The sequence below is a fragment of the Xiphophorus hellerii genome, chromosome 16 (assembly GCF_003331165.1).
Source record: "Xiphophorus hellerii strain 12219 chromosome 16, Xiphophorus_hellerii-4.1, whole genome shotgun sequence".
NCBI lineage: Eukaryota > Metazoa > Chordata > Actinopteri > Cyprinodontiformes > Poeciliidae > Xiphophorus > Xiphophorus hellerii.
The window spans coordinates 1,739,366-1,758,340 of record NC_045687.1 but is presented as its reverse complement, the minus strand read 5'-3'; the positions used below and the strand labels follow the sequence as shown (position 1 = coordinate 1,758,340).

Here is an 18,975-nt window from a genome sequence, read left to right as displayed (position 1 = left end):
TTCCTGACGCCTCACTAACTGCCTCTAATTAATCTGGCTGCTTACAACCCGCCGCCGCCGCTGCTGCTGCTCACCTTCTCCTGTCTTCTTACCTCTCTCTCTTCTCTTCTCCCTTTGTGTGTCCTTTCTTCCTCCACCTGTGGCGACCGCGCCGCTCTCAGGGCTTTGGGTTTGTAACTTTTGAAACAAGCACAGACGCCGATCGTGCGCGAGAGAAACTAAACGGTACAATCGTAGAGGGACGCAAAATCGAGGTGCTTCCACTTTTCCCACATTTTCTCCTTTCCTGCCTGCTGTGTGCTCAGTTTACCAACTAATCCAAGCATTAGCATGTGGCTACAGTGTGTGTGGGTGTGTGGGTGTGTGTATGGATGTGGTTGCATGCATGCATAATGGTGCGTGTAATTTGTTCTCAGTAGAACGTGGGATCCATACATGTCCAGCTGGACGAGCCGTTGTCCATCATCACCTGACAGCAGAATGAATGCATGCCATCATCAGATCTGAACCTGCATTTCCTGCGTTTCATGTTGCCTGCTTTAATTCTGCTTTTGTTTACAAAGTCGCTCCTGTCAGGTTGACGGGGGAAACTCAGAGCGCAGGCTGGAGTTTCTCCTTTTCTTTGGCATATATTTGGATTTGCAACCAATTAGTGAAGCTGGAAGATGCTCGTTTTTGGTCAGACATGTAGGCTAATGATGCATGCTCTCATCTTTTTTTCTTTAGAGCAGCAGAAATATTTCTGATGGAAAGAACAACTTGATGTTTTTTCTTCTTCGATTGCTTTTTTGTACCACTGAAATGTTTCAGATCATCAAACTAATTTTAAAATCAAACTAAAATAACTCTAAAAATTGTTAAAACCAACGTGGCTCTGTGTGGAAATGTAACCGCTCACTTGATTAATAAATAGAGAACCACATTTTTAGGAAAGCCAGACCTGATTACTGCCTAAAAGGGATAAATGAGCCTCAGATATAAAGAAAATTGAAGGTTTCTGAAGTCATTTCTGAGGCTGTGACTCCAGAGAACCACAGTGATAAATAAGACTGAAATGATTTATCGATTATGGAAATAATTGTCAGCAAATTTGTTAATCAACTAATTGTTAACTGGAATAAATTGAATAAAAAAACTACATTTTCTGAAAGATCAACACAATCAAAGCAGTAGTTAGACCAAAACTATTAAAAAAATACATCTTGCATTCAAAAACAGTTTTTTTCTACCCAGAATTCCTCAGGTGGCAGTTTTAGCTTCACCTGATTCATTTTCTGTAAATAGATCAATTAAATCTCCCATCAAACAATCAGCTGATCAGTGTGAAACTCTATTAGAAAAAGAAAAAGAAACCTGGAGTCAAACTCAGCGGCCGTTTGCTTCGCTGCTTCAGGATTTATTTTGTCGTAATCGATAGAACCATGAATCCTGCTCTCCTTTGGAGTGGCCTAATCAAAGTCCAGACTTAAAAATCCTCCAATGTGACTGAATTAAAACAATTCTCCAAAGCGAAAAACTGGTTTCTGTTAAATTTGTCTGATAATCTGAAACAGAATTGATTCAAAAAGCACAAAGAGAAGAAGATTTTATTTTGAGAATGTCTTTCATTCCTTTTGGTTTGCTGCTTGCTTGTGGCCCTCCTGAATGTTTAGCTCGTGTTGTTGGCGTCTAATCCCAGAACGTTTTTCCTGCTCTGCCAGGTGAACAATGCAACCGCACGAGTGATGACAAACAAAAAGGTGGCCAACCCTTACACAAACGGTGAGTAACGTCATTTACTGTTTAACATTTATCTAAATAAATTTAAACTAATGATGTCAAATAAAAATCTAAACTGACAGCATTATCCACTATTTGTTCCAGGAGAGCATCAATAATTAATGTTAATTTTTAAAAAGTTCTGGTTCCACTGGGAGAATATTTCACTCATAATTTCAGAAAAATGTAAAATAATCTGGAACAAGCTCTTTTTCATCAGTATTAAGGAATTACTGACTTGCTGAAAAGTTACTTGTAAGTTAGTTTTGTCTTATTCCCAGTGTACTAAGATATTTAAATCAAAAATACGTGGTAAGATTTTGCATTTTTGCAGTGTGTGTGCCGATAAATGACTTTAATCTCAAATCTCTAAGTAAGTAGCGTCCTGTAGGCAAAGTATCCAAAAACTGAACTCAAGTAACAGTAGCAGTACTTCAGTATATTTTTACTCAAGTAAAAGTAAAAAGCAGTAATTCAAGAAATAACTAAAGTAAAAGGTAAATTTTCTAAAAAAAGAAGTTGCTCCAGTAAATGTAATTGAGTAAACGCAGCGCTGGGGGCTGTGAAAGCTGAGCCACGCAGTCACAAGCATAACTTTAGCTAAAAGAAGAAGAAATAAATAGTTTTTATTATAATTTCTAAGGTGTGTTGTTGTGTGTGTGCAGGCTGGAAGCTGAACCCGGTAGTAGGAGCCGTGTACGGTCCTGAACTGTATGCTGGTAAGACTGTTTGCTTTTTTCCCCCAGTACCTTTCCGTCGCTATCAGCCGCAGCCAATCCCGATCTGACCCCCTGAATTCCTACAATCGGGTTCATCCTGAAGCGACTGAACATGAAATTCCCCGTGAATCAAAGTGAATCTGAGCGCGGCGCCGATAAGCAGTGGATGATCCGAGCCGCTCCGAGTGGCTGAGGGAGCCTGAGCCATTGTTTGCGCAGTGTGCAACTGTAAAGCTGCGGGAAAAGAAGAGAAAAAAAATGATTTCAAGAGCAAGCGCCCCTGCAACTGTTATCAGATTGTGGAGGCTGCTGCTGGGGATGGATTTGCCAAGTGCGCCAGATTGACTTTTACAGAGCTAACCGAATAAGGGAGATTGAGTGAGAGATATTGTTGGCACCCACCCTGTCGAAGGCCGCTATTCCTTCTGGTCTCAGTAATGGAGGAGCGAGATGAGCTCAGTGGGGTTTTCCCTATCTCTCCCTGCCTCGACATGCCAGCTTTATTGCTGTATGTTATATGAACCCTTTGCATTTTAATGAGGGGGAAATGGTACTATTTCATTTGGAAGAAGTGCTGAGCACATCGCGCCACTTTAACGGCTTTCCTTTCTGCTCATTAGACTAAAATCTGTTCATTCCCCGGACAGCTTTACGGCGAACCTCTAAATAACTGTCCATGACAGAAAGCAGTCATCTATCATTTTTATTTCAGCCCCAACCCCTCACCCTGCCTCCCACTCACCTCCCCCCCCCACAGCACTCCTTTCGTTTCGACATCTTCCTCTGATAATTATTTGTGCGCGCACACACACACTCCTTTTACGGCCTCACGCTCATTCATTTGGACGCGATCGGGAAGAATTTTCCCCAAACCGAAATGTGAGCGTCATATAAGCGAACGTTCACGTTCCCGGCCTACATGCAGCTCCACCACCTGCCCCGCTTTCAGACTCTCAGACCAAAGCATCGCAGCATACAGAAATAGATAACCTATGTAGAACACAGACACTAATACATGTCTCCTCTTCCATGCACGCTTCCTCTATTTTCCTCACACACACACACACACACCCACACTTCCCAAATCATCTCATAAATCAGAGGGAGTGTGGTCCACCACTCCAGGCAGGGGAAGCAGGAGGGGCTGTGTGATTTATTGGCTGCTAATTTTTCAAGTCGTCTTGACATGGCGCTGGAGTTTGCCAAGCCTAAACGACAACATATGCTTGCCAGCTGGGAAGATGGGAAACATAAATAAGAGATACATTTTTGAAACAAAATCTGTGGAAAACTGCTTCCTTTTTGTAAAAAAAAAAACAAAAATAAGACTTGAGATCTTATGGTGTTTCCTCTTTCAGGGAAAAAAAAACAAAAACAAAAAAAACGAATCATGTTGCAGAATTGTTCCAAAAACGTCTCGGTTATAGTTAATATAGTTTCGGTGGGAGTAAAATGGGATATAAAGGCGATTAATCACTGTTTATCAGTCCTCATTTCTGTGCAGGAGATCAGTGAAATTGGGAGCCATAAATCCTGGCTCGGTGACAGCACACTTCGTCTCCATTCGTCCTGGCGCTACAGGTTTATTGTCCTCAAAACCCATTCAGGAGAATGACGGATGAGAGCCTCACGCCGGCTCCCCGCTCTTAACCTCTTCCAGGGTAGATTGGCTCCTCCTCCCGATGGGGGAGGGGGGCTGGCGGGGTCTGCGGCATCGGCCCCTGGCTCCACTTCCTCCTCCAACTGAGGGCTCCCAATTAAACGAAGAGAGCTGGCAATAAAAGTTAGCGCTGGCACAAATGATGGTGTGCAGTAGCTGGTAGGCAAACAATAACTGTGCTTACCTTTCTCCTGTTTTAATGTGCGCTAATGTGATTTTAAACTACATAATTTATGCAGAATGGACTCAAACGGCCATGCAGGAACACATGGGTGTGGTGCTGGAAGTGGCAGCAGTCTGAGCGGCTTCTTTGTTAATGGAAATGATTAATTAGACGAGCGTTACAGGGTTTCATATTAGTTTTGATTTTATTGTTCATCAAAACAAACCAGATGCAGGTGTTGGAGTTGCGTTAAAATGGAAAAGGAACGATTAAAACGGCTAAGAGAAATCCTCGGAGGCGGATGTGCGTGTTGCACTGTTTAGCTCGTTGCCATGTAATTGGCAAACTTTTCTTCATTACTGGCGCTGGAGGCTTTGGGCGCCGCAGACAGCTGTCACTTAGAGGCGCCGTCGTATGGCCGCCCCCTCAGGCTACCACTCACACGCTCTTCTCTGCAGCTAATTCCAACAGAGACAGCAGATGAGTGGCTTTTCACTCACCAATTCATATCTTCACTTACTAAGGTGGAGTTTTCTTGAGGACTGGTGGAAATCCAGCAGCTGTGTAAATGACAGAAAAGAAAGGCTAATTGCCGTCTTAATATATGTAGACAGATCCTCTCATTGTTGGAGTGTACTTTAGGGGGATAATTAAGCTCCAGACTCTTGATTAGATTAAGCTGTTTTTGGTCCCCAGTGCGTGGATTAAACGCTGGTGTATCTGAGCAGGAAGTATTAGAGAGCTCAACCTTGTGGAAAATCAGATCTTTCTTTATGGGAGCCGGTTATGACCCCATCATTGGCACGGAGCGGGATTACCCCGGGTCCGACTGGCTCTGCAGGTATTGAGCTCCTCTCAGGTTGACACGGATGACATATGAGGTGCAGCGTGACCCCGCCGCCCTCCGGCACATAACTCATATTTTCCCCGGCGCCCCTCCTGGAAAAGGTGTTTGACTTTGGTGGCTGGAGCCGGCGTGTGCTCCCGCTCGCCGCGCCTGTTGTTGCTTTTCACGCGCCTACCAAGGTGTGACAGTGTCTTTGATTTATGGGTTATTATTGAAGCAGTGTAGCCTATCGCCAACTCATTATGAGTTTACATTCACATACATCACTGCATGCAGATTGCATACAAATTTTCAAAAAAGAAAGGAAGACGCATAATTTATTTTTCTTTGGAGGAAACACCTTAGAACGAGGGTGTATGTGCCCTTTAGCGACTGCATTTTCTGACGTCCACTGCTCCCCAAAAAAAAAGACTAATTTAAATGTCAAGGTCAGCACTATAAATCACTTTTGGGGGAAAAGGGGCACCGGTTGGTGCAGCAGCAGTAAAGAAAGTGGCCTGCATGTTAGTGGGAGGGTGCAACGCTGGGCGTCACCTGGCCAAATGAGATGCAAACTTTGAATGTGTGTCTGGACCCACTAATGGAGCATGATGTTAATGGTGGAAGACATTAAACCTGGCTCTGCGTGTTTTTAAAAGCACCACTAATCTGTCTCCTTGTCAGCTTTATTGAAGCAGCGGGGCCGGACTGCAGCGTTGTTCATTACGGTGCTCAGTGGTTGTAACCAGCTGCGGGGTTAACGCCACAAACGCTGAGCGCGCGCCGACGCTTCTTTCAGATTGGATTCATGCTATTAACCGGCCAACAAGTTCGTACCCTCCGATCGGAGGCGCTCTGCGATGAATTCACTCAAAACTCGTCATGTAAATGAGGAAAGTAGAAAAACAGGGTTTCTGCAGGCTTCAACAACTCCAATTTTAAGTTGTTTTAAAACCTTTTGGCTGATTTGAGCTGAACAAATACGTCCAGATTATTCTTCAAAATGTAACATATTTATTTATGTAACTAAAATGCTACTTTTTATTCTCTTAAAGAATAACTGTCATAATTTAGTTCAAAGATAATTTAGGAGAAAATTGTATATTGGACTCACTTGACTGTTAGCTAGTTACGCCGTCAATGCGCCCCCTAGTGGATCCTTATTATAATAATATAACATTCACATCTTTTATGAGATTAACTGAAGGTGTTATCGGACTGTATCCCTAATTTATTACTCAATCTTTTCTCACGTTTGATTGTTGTACACTGACGCATAGATCAGTCCAGGGAAATGCAGTTAAATAGTTTTAGACTTTACAAAAAGAAAAAAGAAACAAAACCATCTATTTTAGCTCATGCGCAAATTAGCTGTGCTTCTGGTACAGATTGTGCAGCCACAACCAATATGAATTAAATTTAAGAACTGTATCATGACAGAAAAGTACAAAAGAAAAATGCATGGACAGATTTTATGTAGTAGTAGTATGCTATTTTTGCACAGAATGAATCAAACGTCGTATGGATTAGCAACAGAAGTGAGATAATGGCGAAGATGAACATCATCCAGCAAACAGCGACCAATTATACATGTAAAAAAGCTAGTTATATAGGTACGACTTTATTGAATGTAGTGTAATAAAAAAGTTATATACAGAGAAAATAAATTTAAAACAAAAAGTAAGCAAAAGAACAGTAAAGCATAATTACACTTTCCAAGGAGCTTATTTTTTACACCCTCCCCTCTTACCTCAGTTTTTATGTTAGCCTAGTTATAACTCTTATATTCAGATCAATGACTGGAACAACCCATTCATATTTGCAGAATCAATCATTTTTAAGGTAGTGGTAGCCTCAACTGCCCAAAGTGTCTGTGTGCAACTCAAACGTTTGGCTGAACAAAAAGTCCTTCAAGAAAAATACACTACATGTAACATATGGGAGAAAATAGTCTGAAATTAGTGTATTTAAGGATAACTTACTTTTTAAGACAGGCCTTGATTTTAGATACAGCTTGAATAAGTTGAGGCGAGGGTGACGATGGGGCGTTTTCAGAGGATGAAGGATAATGGTGCTGACTGTTTTTTGATGGACTCGGTGCAGGAGGGGTGTGTGAGGGAATTACAATTGCAGGAAGAGTGGAGCCCAAGTTAATCATGTCTGTAGATCAGTGTGTTTGTATGCACCTCTGCAGGCTGTAATCAGACAGCCTCCGGACTGATTGAAGGTTAAACGGAGACCTGAAGTTCCCATTAGCTGTCCTCTAATCTTGCCTTGGCCATTTTCTCACATCTGCCTTCACTTTTCACCCCGAGAGATCAGCTGATTGTCGGATCATCCAGTCAGGTTGTCCTGGAATCGCTCCTCTTCAATTTAAACCCATCGGGTCCAAACTGTGCGAAAGCCATGGAGCGAAACTAGTGGTGCAGCATCCATTAGCCGCCCGGACGCCAAGGCTGGCGAAGAACGCGCTCGGCAAATGTGGATCCTTGCTGAGTGGGACACAAAGCAGCGAACTGGGGAAGGGGAGATGCTCGATGAGGCGCACCTAGAAAAGATTAAATCTATTGTTTCCTTGTCTTCCACATAATGCTTTCTGTCAGAGCAGAGCCACATGTCCCTCTCTAATGTATTCTGTCATAAGGTAAGCAATGCCAAGTGGAGGCTTTTCTCTGAAAGTCGTTTTCTCTCCACAGTAACAGGGTTTCCCTACCCTGCCACAGGCGCTACGGTGGCCTACAGGGGTGCCCACTTGCGGGGACGGGGACGAGCCGTGTACAACACGTTCCGCACAGCTCCGCCTCCGCCACCCATCCCTGCTTACGGAGCGTGAGTCTTTACTCTCTAAACCTCTGAACACATCCACCAGCACTCCACACAGTAACCTCAACTCACAAATAGAAAGAGTGACCTCAAGTAATTAAATTCAAAATGTTAAAATGTGACAGTATAGGTCCATTAAACACAGAGCAATACATTTTAAAGGAGTAGTATTATGTATTATTCATCAAAATAAAGACGTACATGGAGGGTTGCTTTGATTTTTTTCATGCATGTTTGAGAAATCCTTTAATCTCCATGGCAACCATTTAGCCATTAAAACACCTGGATGGACCTAGCCCCGCCTTGAAGACGCAGCTCCTCCCCCACTCAGCTCCTTCAGACTAGCCAGCAGCAATTAGCAAACACCTGGTGGAGCTGCTGAGCTCATTATAGGAGCTGCTGCTCAGAACAACGCAGGTAAAAACGTTAAAGGAGGAGCCATGTTGGTATGACTTCCTAAAGGCGGAGCTTCAGAAAGAGCAGGAGTTTTTAAAGAGACAGAGGCCCAATTTCAAGGCATTAAATCCCACAATAAAATTTCTTTTAAGTCACATTTGGTATAGCATTTTTATAACAACTGGAGGTAACATAGTTACTTGATTATGCTACAAAATGGCACTATGTCTGTGGAAAACACATAATACCAGCACTTTAAGAATTAATTTTTATTTTATTTTTTTAAATTGGGCTGACGGAGCAACGCTCCTCACTGAGAACTAGTTTGTATGATAAGCTGCAGATTCAGTTTCACCAGATGTTTGCTGACTGCGGCTGCCACTAGTCTGGAAGAGCTGAGTGGAAACCAAGGATTCCTCAAACACGCATGAAAACATCAAGGCAACAATCCAGGAATGTTTCTGATGAGGGAATAAAACAGTAAAACACGATGCGAAGCTAAAAAAAGATAAAGAAAATACTTAGAAGAAGTAAGAAATATGCTGGTTCTTTTCCAATTGACCTCTTATTAGTATCTGAATTCTTCCAATGGACTCAGATAAAACCTGAAGACTTCTATAAAAGCACCAAACAACATTCCCATTTTATTGGTCTGATGTCATTTTCTGTAGGCCAGAATCATTAAAATAACCAGAAATAAAGCACAAAGTAATACATTTATACTAGTTTCAGCTTTTCAAATCAATTAGTGAAATAAATAAATAAATTAGTTTTGAGTGACTTTATAAGTTTTGAGATTAAAGCATAGAGGAGATGCGAGTAAACCTGAGAACCTGCTGGTGAGAACTGAGATTAGCGGGCCGATCTCAGAGGACCGGCGCTCATCTGCTGCCTCTTATCAGCCGAGGTGTGTGTGGCCGTGGGAGAGGTCCGACGGCGGCCGGCCGGCCCGACACGAGGGGCCCGGCGCAGCCGCCTATCTGTGATTACATCAGGATCAGACCAGAAATCCCACGGCCCCTCCCTCCCACTCTCAGGCCCTTTGCTGCCGCTGGCAGCTGCTTGATTTATACAGCAAAGTCATGTGACAAAGCTGCTTTCTCCTATTGCTTCCTATTGTCCTCCCCTCCTCTCTCCAACAACTGCAGCAACTGGAAAGACAAACAACTTTAGCAGAGCAGAAAATTGGACAGGGATTTGAGATGGTTGCACCTTTCAGTTTAACGTGTCATTCATTATTTGTGGAACGGCGCGCTGCGGCTGCCAGAAACCTGACCTCCCTGGCAAGCAGACTAACTCCTCTTTCCTGTCCTCCAACTTCGCAGGGTGGTGTACCAAGATGGCTTCTACGGCGCAGAGATCTATGTAAGTACAGTCGGCTTTTCCTCCTGGCTGAAGCAGACACGAGGCTCAGCCCTGGAGACAAAAACGTGATCTGCTCGGCAGCGCCGCTGCCAAGCCCGCGTCGATTAGGCCTCGCTCCGCCATGCCAAGAAACCCGACAACAAAATTTAAAACCCCCTCAGCTCCTCCCTCCTCGCTCCCTTCCTGTGATCTCAGACTTTGGCAAAGAGGCAGACCCTGACTCAGTGTCCCGTGTTAAGTCGGGTCATTTAGATTCTTCCTCCGGTGCGGTGCTGGCTCTGAGGGCTTGGCCGGGATATCCCTGCCCGCCCCAGGGGGGTCTGCCCGGGCCGGAGTGGAGCCGGTGGCCCCCATACAACCGTCACCGCCAGGGAGATAAGAGCAGCAGCAGCAGATAAAGCGATTTGCCGTCCCTCTGCACATCGCCCTTCACAGAAGCTGTGGAGATGATGCTGAAATTACCGCACTGCCCCACTCTGACACCAGTCCAAACCTGGATGTGTGTGTGTGTGTGTGTGTGTGTGCGCACACAGTTCGTCCCTTTGATTTTCCTCCTGCTGAGACAGCGAGATGACAGTGGGCACGGCGGCGGTGACAGCTGCTTCTCACTTTCACCCCGGCCGACGCATGGCGGCGGCGCCGGCGTCTGGAATGAAACGCTAAACCCAAGTGATATATGGCTTACACACCGGCCCGCTTGATAGGACCGTATTTCAACAGCTTTTATTGCGCAGACACCCACCGCCACAGGAGAGAGCGGCGCTGCGGACTGAGAGAGGCTCAGCGAGTGCCTGCCAAGTCACGGCTGCTCTGCTTCAGCCTCCAGGAGGCCGAGGCCAAACGCAGTCGGATATCTGGGAAAACTATGGAAAAATAGATCAACCTCAGAGATGTAAATCTTTCACTGCCTTTCGATTTGATTCCAATTTTTAGAGTCACGATTCGATTCCTCATGATATTTTTATATCATGAGGAAAAGACTATGTAAACAAAGAATATTTATTTAAAACAATGTTATAAAGTTCCATATTATATCTAATTCCATCAGTTTATATTTAGACTAAAATAGGTTTGTGCATAAAATTCTGTAACTTAAATTACCAGTATTGGATTAGCCTAGCTGTGTGGCTTCTTCTTAAATGAAAATTAAGAAGTCATTAAATACTATTATAGTATCAAACTATTTATTTAAAACAGTTTGATACAAAATGTTTGAGCATTTTGAACTGATTGAGAATTGCAGGACGATGAACTGCGATTCTGTACAGAATCACTTTTTTTAAGCATTTCTGTTCAACCTACAAATGAACCTTCTGGTGCCATGTTTGATTCCTAACAGGAAGTCATGGTTGTTTTGAAGCAATCTGATTGGCTGATAGGTTTAGCTTAGCGCTACACTGCCCCCTGTCGGTTTGGCATGTTTAAAACATGCTAACACGCTAAAATGCAGATTTGATCTGAAAACGATCCAGTGTTTTGTTTGGGTTGTTTTTTTATATCATTAATCATGATAAGAATTTTGATTTATTGTTGTCAGAGTAACAGAGTAACCTATTGTGTCTGTATTTTTACAATTTTCTCCAGTTTGTTCAATAGGAGTGTCAATAAGTGTGAAAATATGATTAGATGCAGCCCTTTATGTGAACCGTGTCCTAAAGAAGCTACTAATCATCAGGTTTATTGTTGTCACAATATTGTGATGAAACTCAACCCCAACCCTCCCTACTGTGTGACGTTTACGTTCTTCTTCTGCACACGCGGGTCGCTTTGGGGACGTAAACCGCTGTGGACGCATTTAATTAGTAGCATGAACGAAAACACAAAACAAATTTTATTTCATCAGAAAACCATCAGCTTGAGCATCAGGACCGGCTGTGTCCCAAACAATCAGTCAGTGCTGTCAGAAACAGCCCATGCATGCAGCAGGACTGCATGCGCTAATACATATGCATGCTCCTCCATGCCGAAACACGCCGCTGCACACGTACATGATTGCGCTAACACACACCCTCCTTGACAAAATAACAAATGTGCAGCTCTGCTGTGTGCAGGATTTGACAATGCGGTGATTTATTGGCCCCTGTTTGTTGGGCCTGTTGCCGTAATCAGCGCGGTCCCAAGGCAGGCCTGTCCCACAGGAAGTCATCTGCTGTGACTTCCTGTCCCCTTGGAAAACAACGACGGGATCCAGTCGGATCGGGACGAGGACGCTCAATCGGACACCCCCCCGCCCCCCTCATTTTAAAAATGAATGAAAACATGCATTATTAAGAGCCACCTATCCGGCGTATGGACACAGACGGGCACACACTCCGGTGGCGCTAATAGAAAAACAGTGGGAGAACGGCTTCATTTTTCAAAGAGAGTAATAGCAGCACTCCACAATGAGCTCTTTAATTCCTTCCCCACTCTGGCAAATGAATACAGCAGTCCTGACTCCCCGACGCTCCAAACGCCGTCGTCTTGCTTCATTTGTGAGCAGAAGAAGAAGCTGCTGCGGGACGGATTTGGGGAATCGGCTCCTGTTGCTGCTCCTCCACTGGGCTTCTGGTGTCACAATAAGTTGCTCCCCAAATGTGCTGCTTCCTCAGATCATCATTCACTCCCCTAATGCCACCTCCTGCTGCATGCACCATACATCAAACAGCACCCTCTGGTGTCTCAGAGGGGAGCTGCAGCTGCGCGGTGTGGGCTCAGGACCAGAACACTGTGCAGTGACATTTAAAGCTCCCAGCCTGGATTGTTGTTTGCTTGTGTATCTGAATTCTAACCTTTCTCTGAGCAGGTTTGCTTAATCACTAATTAATACTTTGGTATTTTAACAGGGCGGCTATGCAGCATACAGATTTGCCCAACCCACCACCACCGCTGCTTACAGTGACAGGTGAGACTCCCTCCCAGGCAGTAAACACTGCACCAACCATTCAAAGACTCGTTACATTATGGACATGGTTCTGATTCAGCTCTGGATCATAAGAATCACAAAAATGTTTTCTTTTGTTTTAGTGTCTGAGAAATAAAAGCTACACATTTTCTAGTCTTGGTAAAATCTCAAGTTATTTTGTCAGAACCCTGACAACAAAATTACTGACTACGTTCTCTAACATTGTTGTGACATTTTAATAATCTCATTATAGAAAAATCTCAGCTTGATTTTAAATAACGGTTTATTATCTCAAGATTACAAACTTGAATCTTATTTCATTATCTTGCACTAATAGATGTCTGTTTGTTTTGAGTACAGCTGTCACAACTCAAACTGTTTTTGTTGTAATAATAGTAAAAAAATAATAATCTCCTAGGTGAAATCACATTATATGATTTTCAAATAATTAATATTTTATTGCATGAAATAAGCATTAGATCACCAACCAACCACCAAGAACTCTGGTCCTCTCCTTCACTCATCACCTGTATTAGTTACTCCTCTACCTGTCGGAGCATTTTAGCGAAAGTAAAGCTGTAATGATTCTCTTGTGAAAGTAAATTTGTTGGTTGTCTCTTTGGCGCTTGCTTCCTGATTGGCTAAACGAGATTACGGTCCGAGATAATCCAACATGTTGAATATCGGCGCGGTCCCGATGTTCTTCTGACCAGATCACTCTTAATGGCAGGAACATCTCTGAAGATTGTAAGAAGACAAAAACTTGTAGATATGAATGAACTCAGTAGAAAATCCTTGGAGGGAACAAAGCGCCTTTGTTGCCTGGCAACAAGCAAAAAACCAGAGCGATCTGGAAAAGATTGGACCAAACAAAACTCCTGGTGCAGTGCAAACCTGGTCCAAACCTACAGGAAACCTGACATCTGACAGGTTTCTGAACCAAATATTAAGTTATATTTTTCTACTATATTGAATATTTTTTTCAAAATCATGTAATGTGATATTCTAGATTTTTTTGTCCGTATCTATTGAGGCATAACCTACGATAAAAATGAACCCATGATTCAGTTAAGTTTATTTGTACAGGACATTTCAGTAACAAGGCGATGCAAAGTGCTTCACTTTATGAAAACATCAACAGTTGAGAAACCAGCATTCCATTTTGACGAGTGCCATCATCAAAAACATCAACGCTCTTCACATATGTTGGTTAATGTTCCCTTTATTATGGCTTAAGAGTAACTAAACACTAACAAAACAGACACAAAACAGACGGATTTTTGATTAGATTTAAAGGTTTCAGTGTTTCGACTGTTTTTCACTTTTCTGGAAGTTTGTTCCAGATTTGTGGTGCATAGAAGCTGAAAGCTGCTTCTCCATGTTTGGTTGTGGAAGGTTGAAACAACAGCAGCAGATATTTGATGTATTTTTAAAACCTCTCCATTCATCGGAAGTAAAGAAGCTTGGAAAAATTAAGCGGTTAAACCCAGAGATCAAGACGGTGATGCTGGTTTAACTTCTACAAGTTTTTATCAAAGGTCAAAACAAAAATACCAATTTTCCACCACCACCATGTCAATACAGCTCAGAAATCCCACCCAAATGTACTGTACTTATAATGAATCTGAATATTACTCACCTTTTTTATGTAAAAGTCTGGAAATATACATATTTTCCATGCTCAGAAGCATTGTTGACTGACTTTTAAAGAATACATAGAACCCTGTGTCTGTTCTGCATAGAAAGCCGTTGTAGTAACTGGTTGAAGATGCATTTCTCTTCATCAGCAGCGGGTGGGAATGATGGGAACATCTATACTACGTTCGACAAGCTATCTTTGGTAACGAGAACTTTACTGACTGAAGCAGAATTGGTTGAAGTGAAGGACTAGCAGAGGTTGGACTTTAGCTTCACGTAATTAGTGTTTTCCTAACAATAAGGAACATATCTACAGGCCAAATGTAGCGGTGATGAATGGTGGCTGCTTCATCAGCGTTTTACTATACTCTGAAGGTTATTTAGGGTTTCCTGAGGTTTTCTTCCTCTCATTTCATCTTATCCATTAGGCGTGCCGCTGTATTCTTTTTTTAGCTCGGAGCTAAAGAACATGCACGGGGAAAAAAGGCTAACCTTGTTGGACTGGATGAGAAGAGCGGTGATATATGTCGTGACTCTGAGAGTGGGTATATCACTGTGGTATTTATGAATGGCCTCAGGTCTGTGGAGGGAGATGGACCAGCGGCTTCTGAGTGATGTCACTCCGGTTCAGGTGCGCTCCGTTCAGAGAGACTGCGCTGATTCATTTCGGCCCCTGAAAGCTGTTGTCAGCCGGGATCTGGCCCGGTTTGGGAATCTAATCTGGAAAGGATTGAGCATGTCACTTGTGATAACGTACACCCTGCCGAGAGCCTGAAGATCATATCGATAATGTAAGATTTATCAGGCCTCGCCGAGCGCGGCTCGAATTATGAGCAGCCGAGCTCGGCGGGAGCAGAATTGGACAGCAGCCTTTTTCCCCTCTTTCAGTGATTTAATTCCTGTTTCTGTTGCCCATACCTTTCCCTGAGATTTAATATAATTCGCGCCCAGGTTGTTTGTTGTGCTTTGTTTGTTTGTTTCCGTTTGAATAAGCGGTCATGCCCATTGGATCAATAGGCGTTTGTCTGTATTGTCTCAGCAATACCTTATCGGACTTATCTGTGGCGCTAGGTCACCAGGATCTTGGAAGGCGTGTGAAAGCCTGGTAAAATATGAAACATTTATTATCTGAAAAGCCAACAGTGCTCACAGGCTGTATTACCAAAGCCCCATAAGTAACTGAACAGAGCTCAGGACGGTGAGGGAGGTCTGGACCCCGCAGCGCTCCACCGAGGCTCTGAGGGTCTGGTCACATTGGACCGGCCGTCTGACCTGCTGAGTTGGAGACTCGTTGGTCTTAAAGTGTTTCTGGAGCAACACCAGAAGAACCGTCCATACAGGACATCTCCTATTAGCTGCTATAGCTAGGCGACATTACGACGCCGAGTTATAGCTAGAATGTTCCAATGCAAGGTGAGCAGGAATCTGTCACGAAAATATTCCTTAATTCTCATCTGATTTATATAAAATACGCATTAAGTTGAAGCTGAAGATATTTTGATGCGTAAAATATTAATTTTCCCTGGATATAAATCTACGTTTGGTTTCTGTCGATGCAAGAGAACAAATATATCTTTTATATTGGACAATTTAATTTGACATAAATGACGCTGTAGGAGATATAGTTTGTTAAATATTTTTATCCTATTTGATGGTTGTTGCAAATACTTTGATGTTTATTGAACAAATGAGATGATTAGTCCAGTTTTTATTGTTTCATAAACTTTTAGTAATTAACAGCGGCTGCAGTGCGCTCCAGCAAACGAAAACACAGAAAAACGGGTCAAAACTAGTCATTCTGCTTTTTTATTGCTCTGCGTCTCAACTTTACTCCACACGCAGACCTGTCGTCATAGCAACCAACTGACAACAGCTCCGTGACAAACATTTCCCACAATAACAATCATTACAGTTTTATGTTTTCAGGCTTGATGGTTATTTTGCGATTATTAATAAGTCGCGTGAACATTAGCTGTGGTTGATTAGCTAATTTAAACACAGATAATAATCAGATAATAATTATCTGTCAGAGAGTGGGTGGGTGTGGGTGTGTGTGTGTGGGTGTGTGTGGGAGACTGGGTGTGTGTGGGAGACTGGGTGTGTGTGGGAGACTGGGTGTTTCGTAAACAGAACCGAAACACACCAAATTCTGCAGCACATCTACATGTTAAAGTTGTCAAAATCAAGCTAGCATAACCGACATATTACTAGCTTTTTTTAAAGATTAAAAAGAAAAAGAGATGTGATAACCTTGGACCTTGTTTAGTGGTCGCAGTGTTCACATTTAGTAGAAAACACTGTGTCCCCTTTTCTGATTCTTTGCATAATTGTTCTGATTGGAGATGCCATTTTTGGAACATTTTGATTTTTTTACACCATATTTTTTTCCATAGTGATGTTAGAACCACCATCTTGTTTTGTATTTTACAACTTTGAATTCAGGTTAACTCCGGAATCAGAAATCAAATTTGGTATTTAAAAAATCAGACATTTTATTTCTAAGTCACATCGCCCAGCCTTAGCAGAACCTTTCCCTCCATGTCCTGCTGGGCCTAAACAAACGTATGTAGCTCGACGTACCTCATGTACGGCGTGGGAGCCGGATGTCTTGTTGTTTCCTTTAGGGGCTTTTCCTCTTCCTTTTTTTTACTCCCGGTTGATTCGGTGCCCTCAGTCCTTGGCTGGGTGTGCCTTATCTGCTCCGAGCAGACCCTCATTTGCAAGCAAGCGCTGAAAGAGAAAAAAAACACAGAGAAGCAAAGTAAATAGAGGAATATGTGAAGTCAAATAAATAAATAAATAAATGAGGCAGCCACATCTTGTCCTGTCTTAGAAGGAAATTGGAAGGATTAGTTCCAAACCAGCAGCAATGAAAAGACAAGGGCGTGAGCCCAGTGTGCAGCCCGGGTAAACAAGCTCCGGGGGAGAGACCCAGCCCTCCGGCTGCCGCTTTCCTCCCTCTGCTCTTTACCTATTCACTTAATCAAGACGACAGAGCAAAGACAAGCGCCATGCACCAACCTTTGAACCGTCCTTTGTGATCTACCTGGTATAAAGCGGGAAGCCCAGGAGGCCGAGGAGGGAAATAACCGATTGTACGCCAGACTTTGAAGAGTTGAGCATGAAACAAGAATGCGTAACTGTTCGTCAGTGATAGATCAATGACTGTCTTCTCTGTGCTTCTTGTCATGCAGCTATGGCAGAGTCTATGCAACAGCAGACCCCTACCACCACACGATTGGCCCTGCTGCCACATACAGTGTGGGGACCATGGTAAGTCTCTGAGAGCGCCGCCTCTTCCCGTCTGCACCCCGACTCTGACATCATGACGGTAGCTAGCACACGCTGTACGACAAAGACCAGCGGCTGCAGCCATTCTGGTTTTTATTCACCTATTTTTTAATTTTTATTTTTTTCATTAATTGATTTAGTTTTTGCCATGCTCTCTGGCACACCCTAGTGGAACTGAGCAGTACTGTGAAGCCCCCGGCATGTGGAAGTTGGCTCAGACATTTAGTGCGATAACCGTACGTTCTCACCTCATGCATCACTGGTTTGACTCGAGTTCCTCCTGTAATGAGAATGATTTGTTTTCATTTTTCAAGCTTTTCTGTTTTTATCCGACCTCATTCAACTCGCCGTCGAGCGAGTTGCCTCATCTTTTTGTTTCCATTCAGCCAAACCTCTGAAGGGATGAAGTTCAATTGTTAATGTCTGTTTTTAGCTAGCTTTTGCAGCTACTGTAACATCAAAGATGAAAAGATTTTAAAAAATAGAAGATCACCTTGTTTTGAAACTGACAGTTTCTCTTTGGTTTTGTTTTATGGCGAGGAGGGGATGGGAGCGGGCTCGCAGACCAAACCCAGAGATTAAGGGCCATGAGACGCATGCAGCAGCGTGCCGTGGGACATAAACAAGAGAGCGAGACAGAGGGGGGCGGGGAGTCGCCTCGCCCTCCTCTTCTGCCCAGTAGCCTGATCGGAGGCGCGCTCTCTGCTTGAGAAATAACTCAAATTTCCGGCATGCATGCGATTTTTCAACAGCAATAAAAAGAAAAATCTAAAGCTTTAAGTTCCCCGGTGCAGCTGCTAGCTAAAAGCTTTCATTAATTAAGACATTTCTTTCTCCCTCTTCATTTACTTAATTAAAAAAAATGTGCTTGAATGTTTTTTTTATTCTTTCTTCTTTTCCCTCCAAATTTCCTTCCATTTTCCTCACTCTAAAAATCGTCCTCTTGATTGAAAATAGACGACGGGATCTGGCCCCTGAAATTATCAGAGCTAATGTTTGGTGTGTGTTGGGAGCTTGGGAAGCTTAACAGAGACCCGAGAGAGAGTGTGTGTGTCTGTAGGGGTGTGTGTGTATGTGTGTTAAACAAACAGTGAAGCTGCTGGGAGATGCTCTGCACAGAGGCCAATATCTAATAAACTCCTGAGCTAAAGAGAGGAGACCCGTTTGGTTCCTAATTCTTTAATCATATTTGGTTAATGCTCCTCCAGCAGAGTGAAGTCATTTTGCATTTAAAAACTATACAATAATTAGTTCCTCTGAGGTTGGAAACCCTTTTTTCTCATTTCCAGCTTGCAGACGGATCTAATATGGGTAAAAGTTTTTGCGCAAGCAAGAGGACTCCCTGAAATTAGGCAAAATTAGCCGTTGAAGGCGCACGGCCGCCTTTGGAGTTTCCTAATTGCAACAGAACCACATAGAGATGAGAGGAGGGACTGTGTGCGTGCGTGCATG

At 43.2% G+C, this 18,975-nt stretch overlaps 1 protein-coding gene across 11 annotated transcripts in view; it reads left to right on the top strand.

Moving 5' to 3' along the window:
* Positions 1-18,975, top strand: part of LOC116735781 (RNA binding protein fox-1 homolog 3-like) — a 551,222-nt gene that overhangs the window by 519,160 nt on the left and 13,087 nt on the right. For 10 of the 11 annotated variants that reach the window (XM_032587876.1, XM_032587867.1, XM_032587869.1 and 7 more), the window contains 7 exons: positions 162-254; positions 1,701-1,761; positions 2,424-2,477; positions 7,823-7,955; positions 9,671-9,710; positions 12,536-12,594; positions 17,427-17,505. In XM_032587876.1, the coding sequence (XP_032443767.1) occupies positions 162-254; positions 1,701-1,761; positions 2,424-2,477; positions 7,823-7,955; positions 9,671-9,710; positions 12,536-12,594; positions 17,427-17,505 (519 nt within the window). The remainder of the gene's footprint in view (positions 1-161; positions 255-1,700; positions 1,762-2,423; positions 2,478-7,822; positions 7,956-9,670; positions 9,711-12,535; positions 12,595-17,426; positions 17,506-18,975) is intronic. The other variant, XM_032587877.1, reaches the window with a different exon arrangement.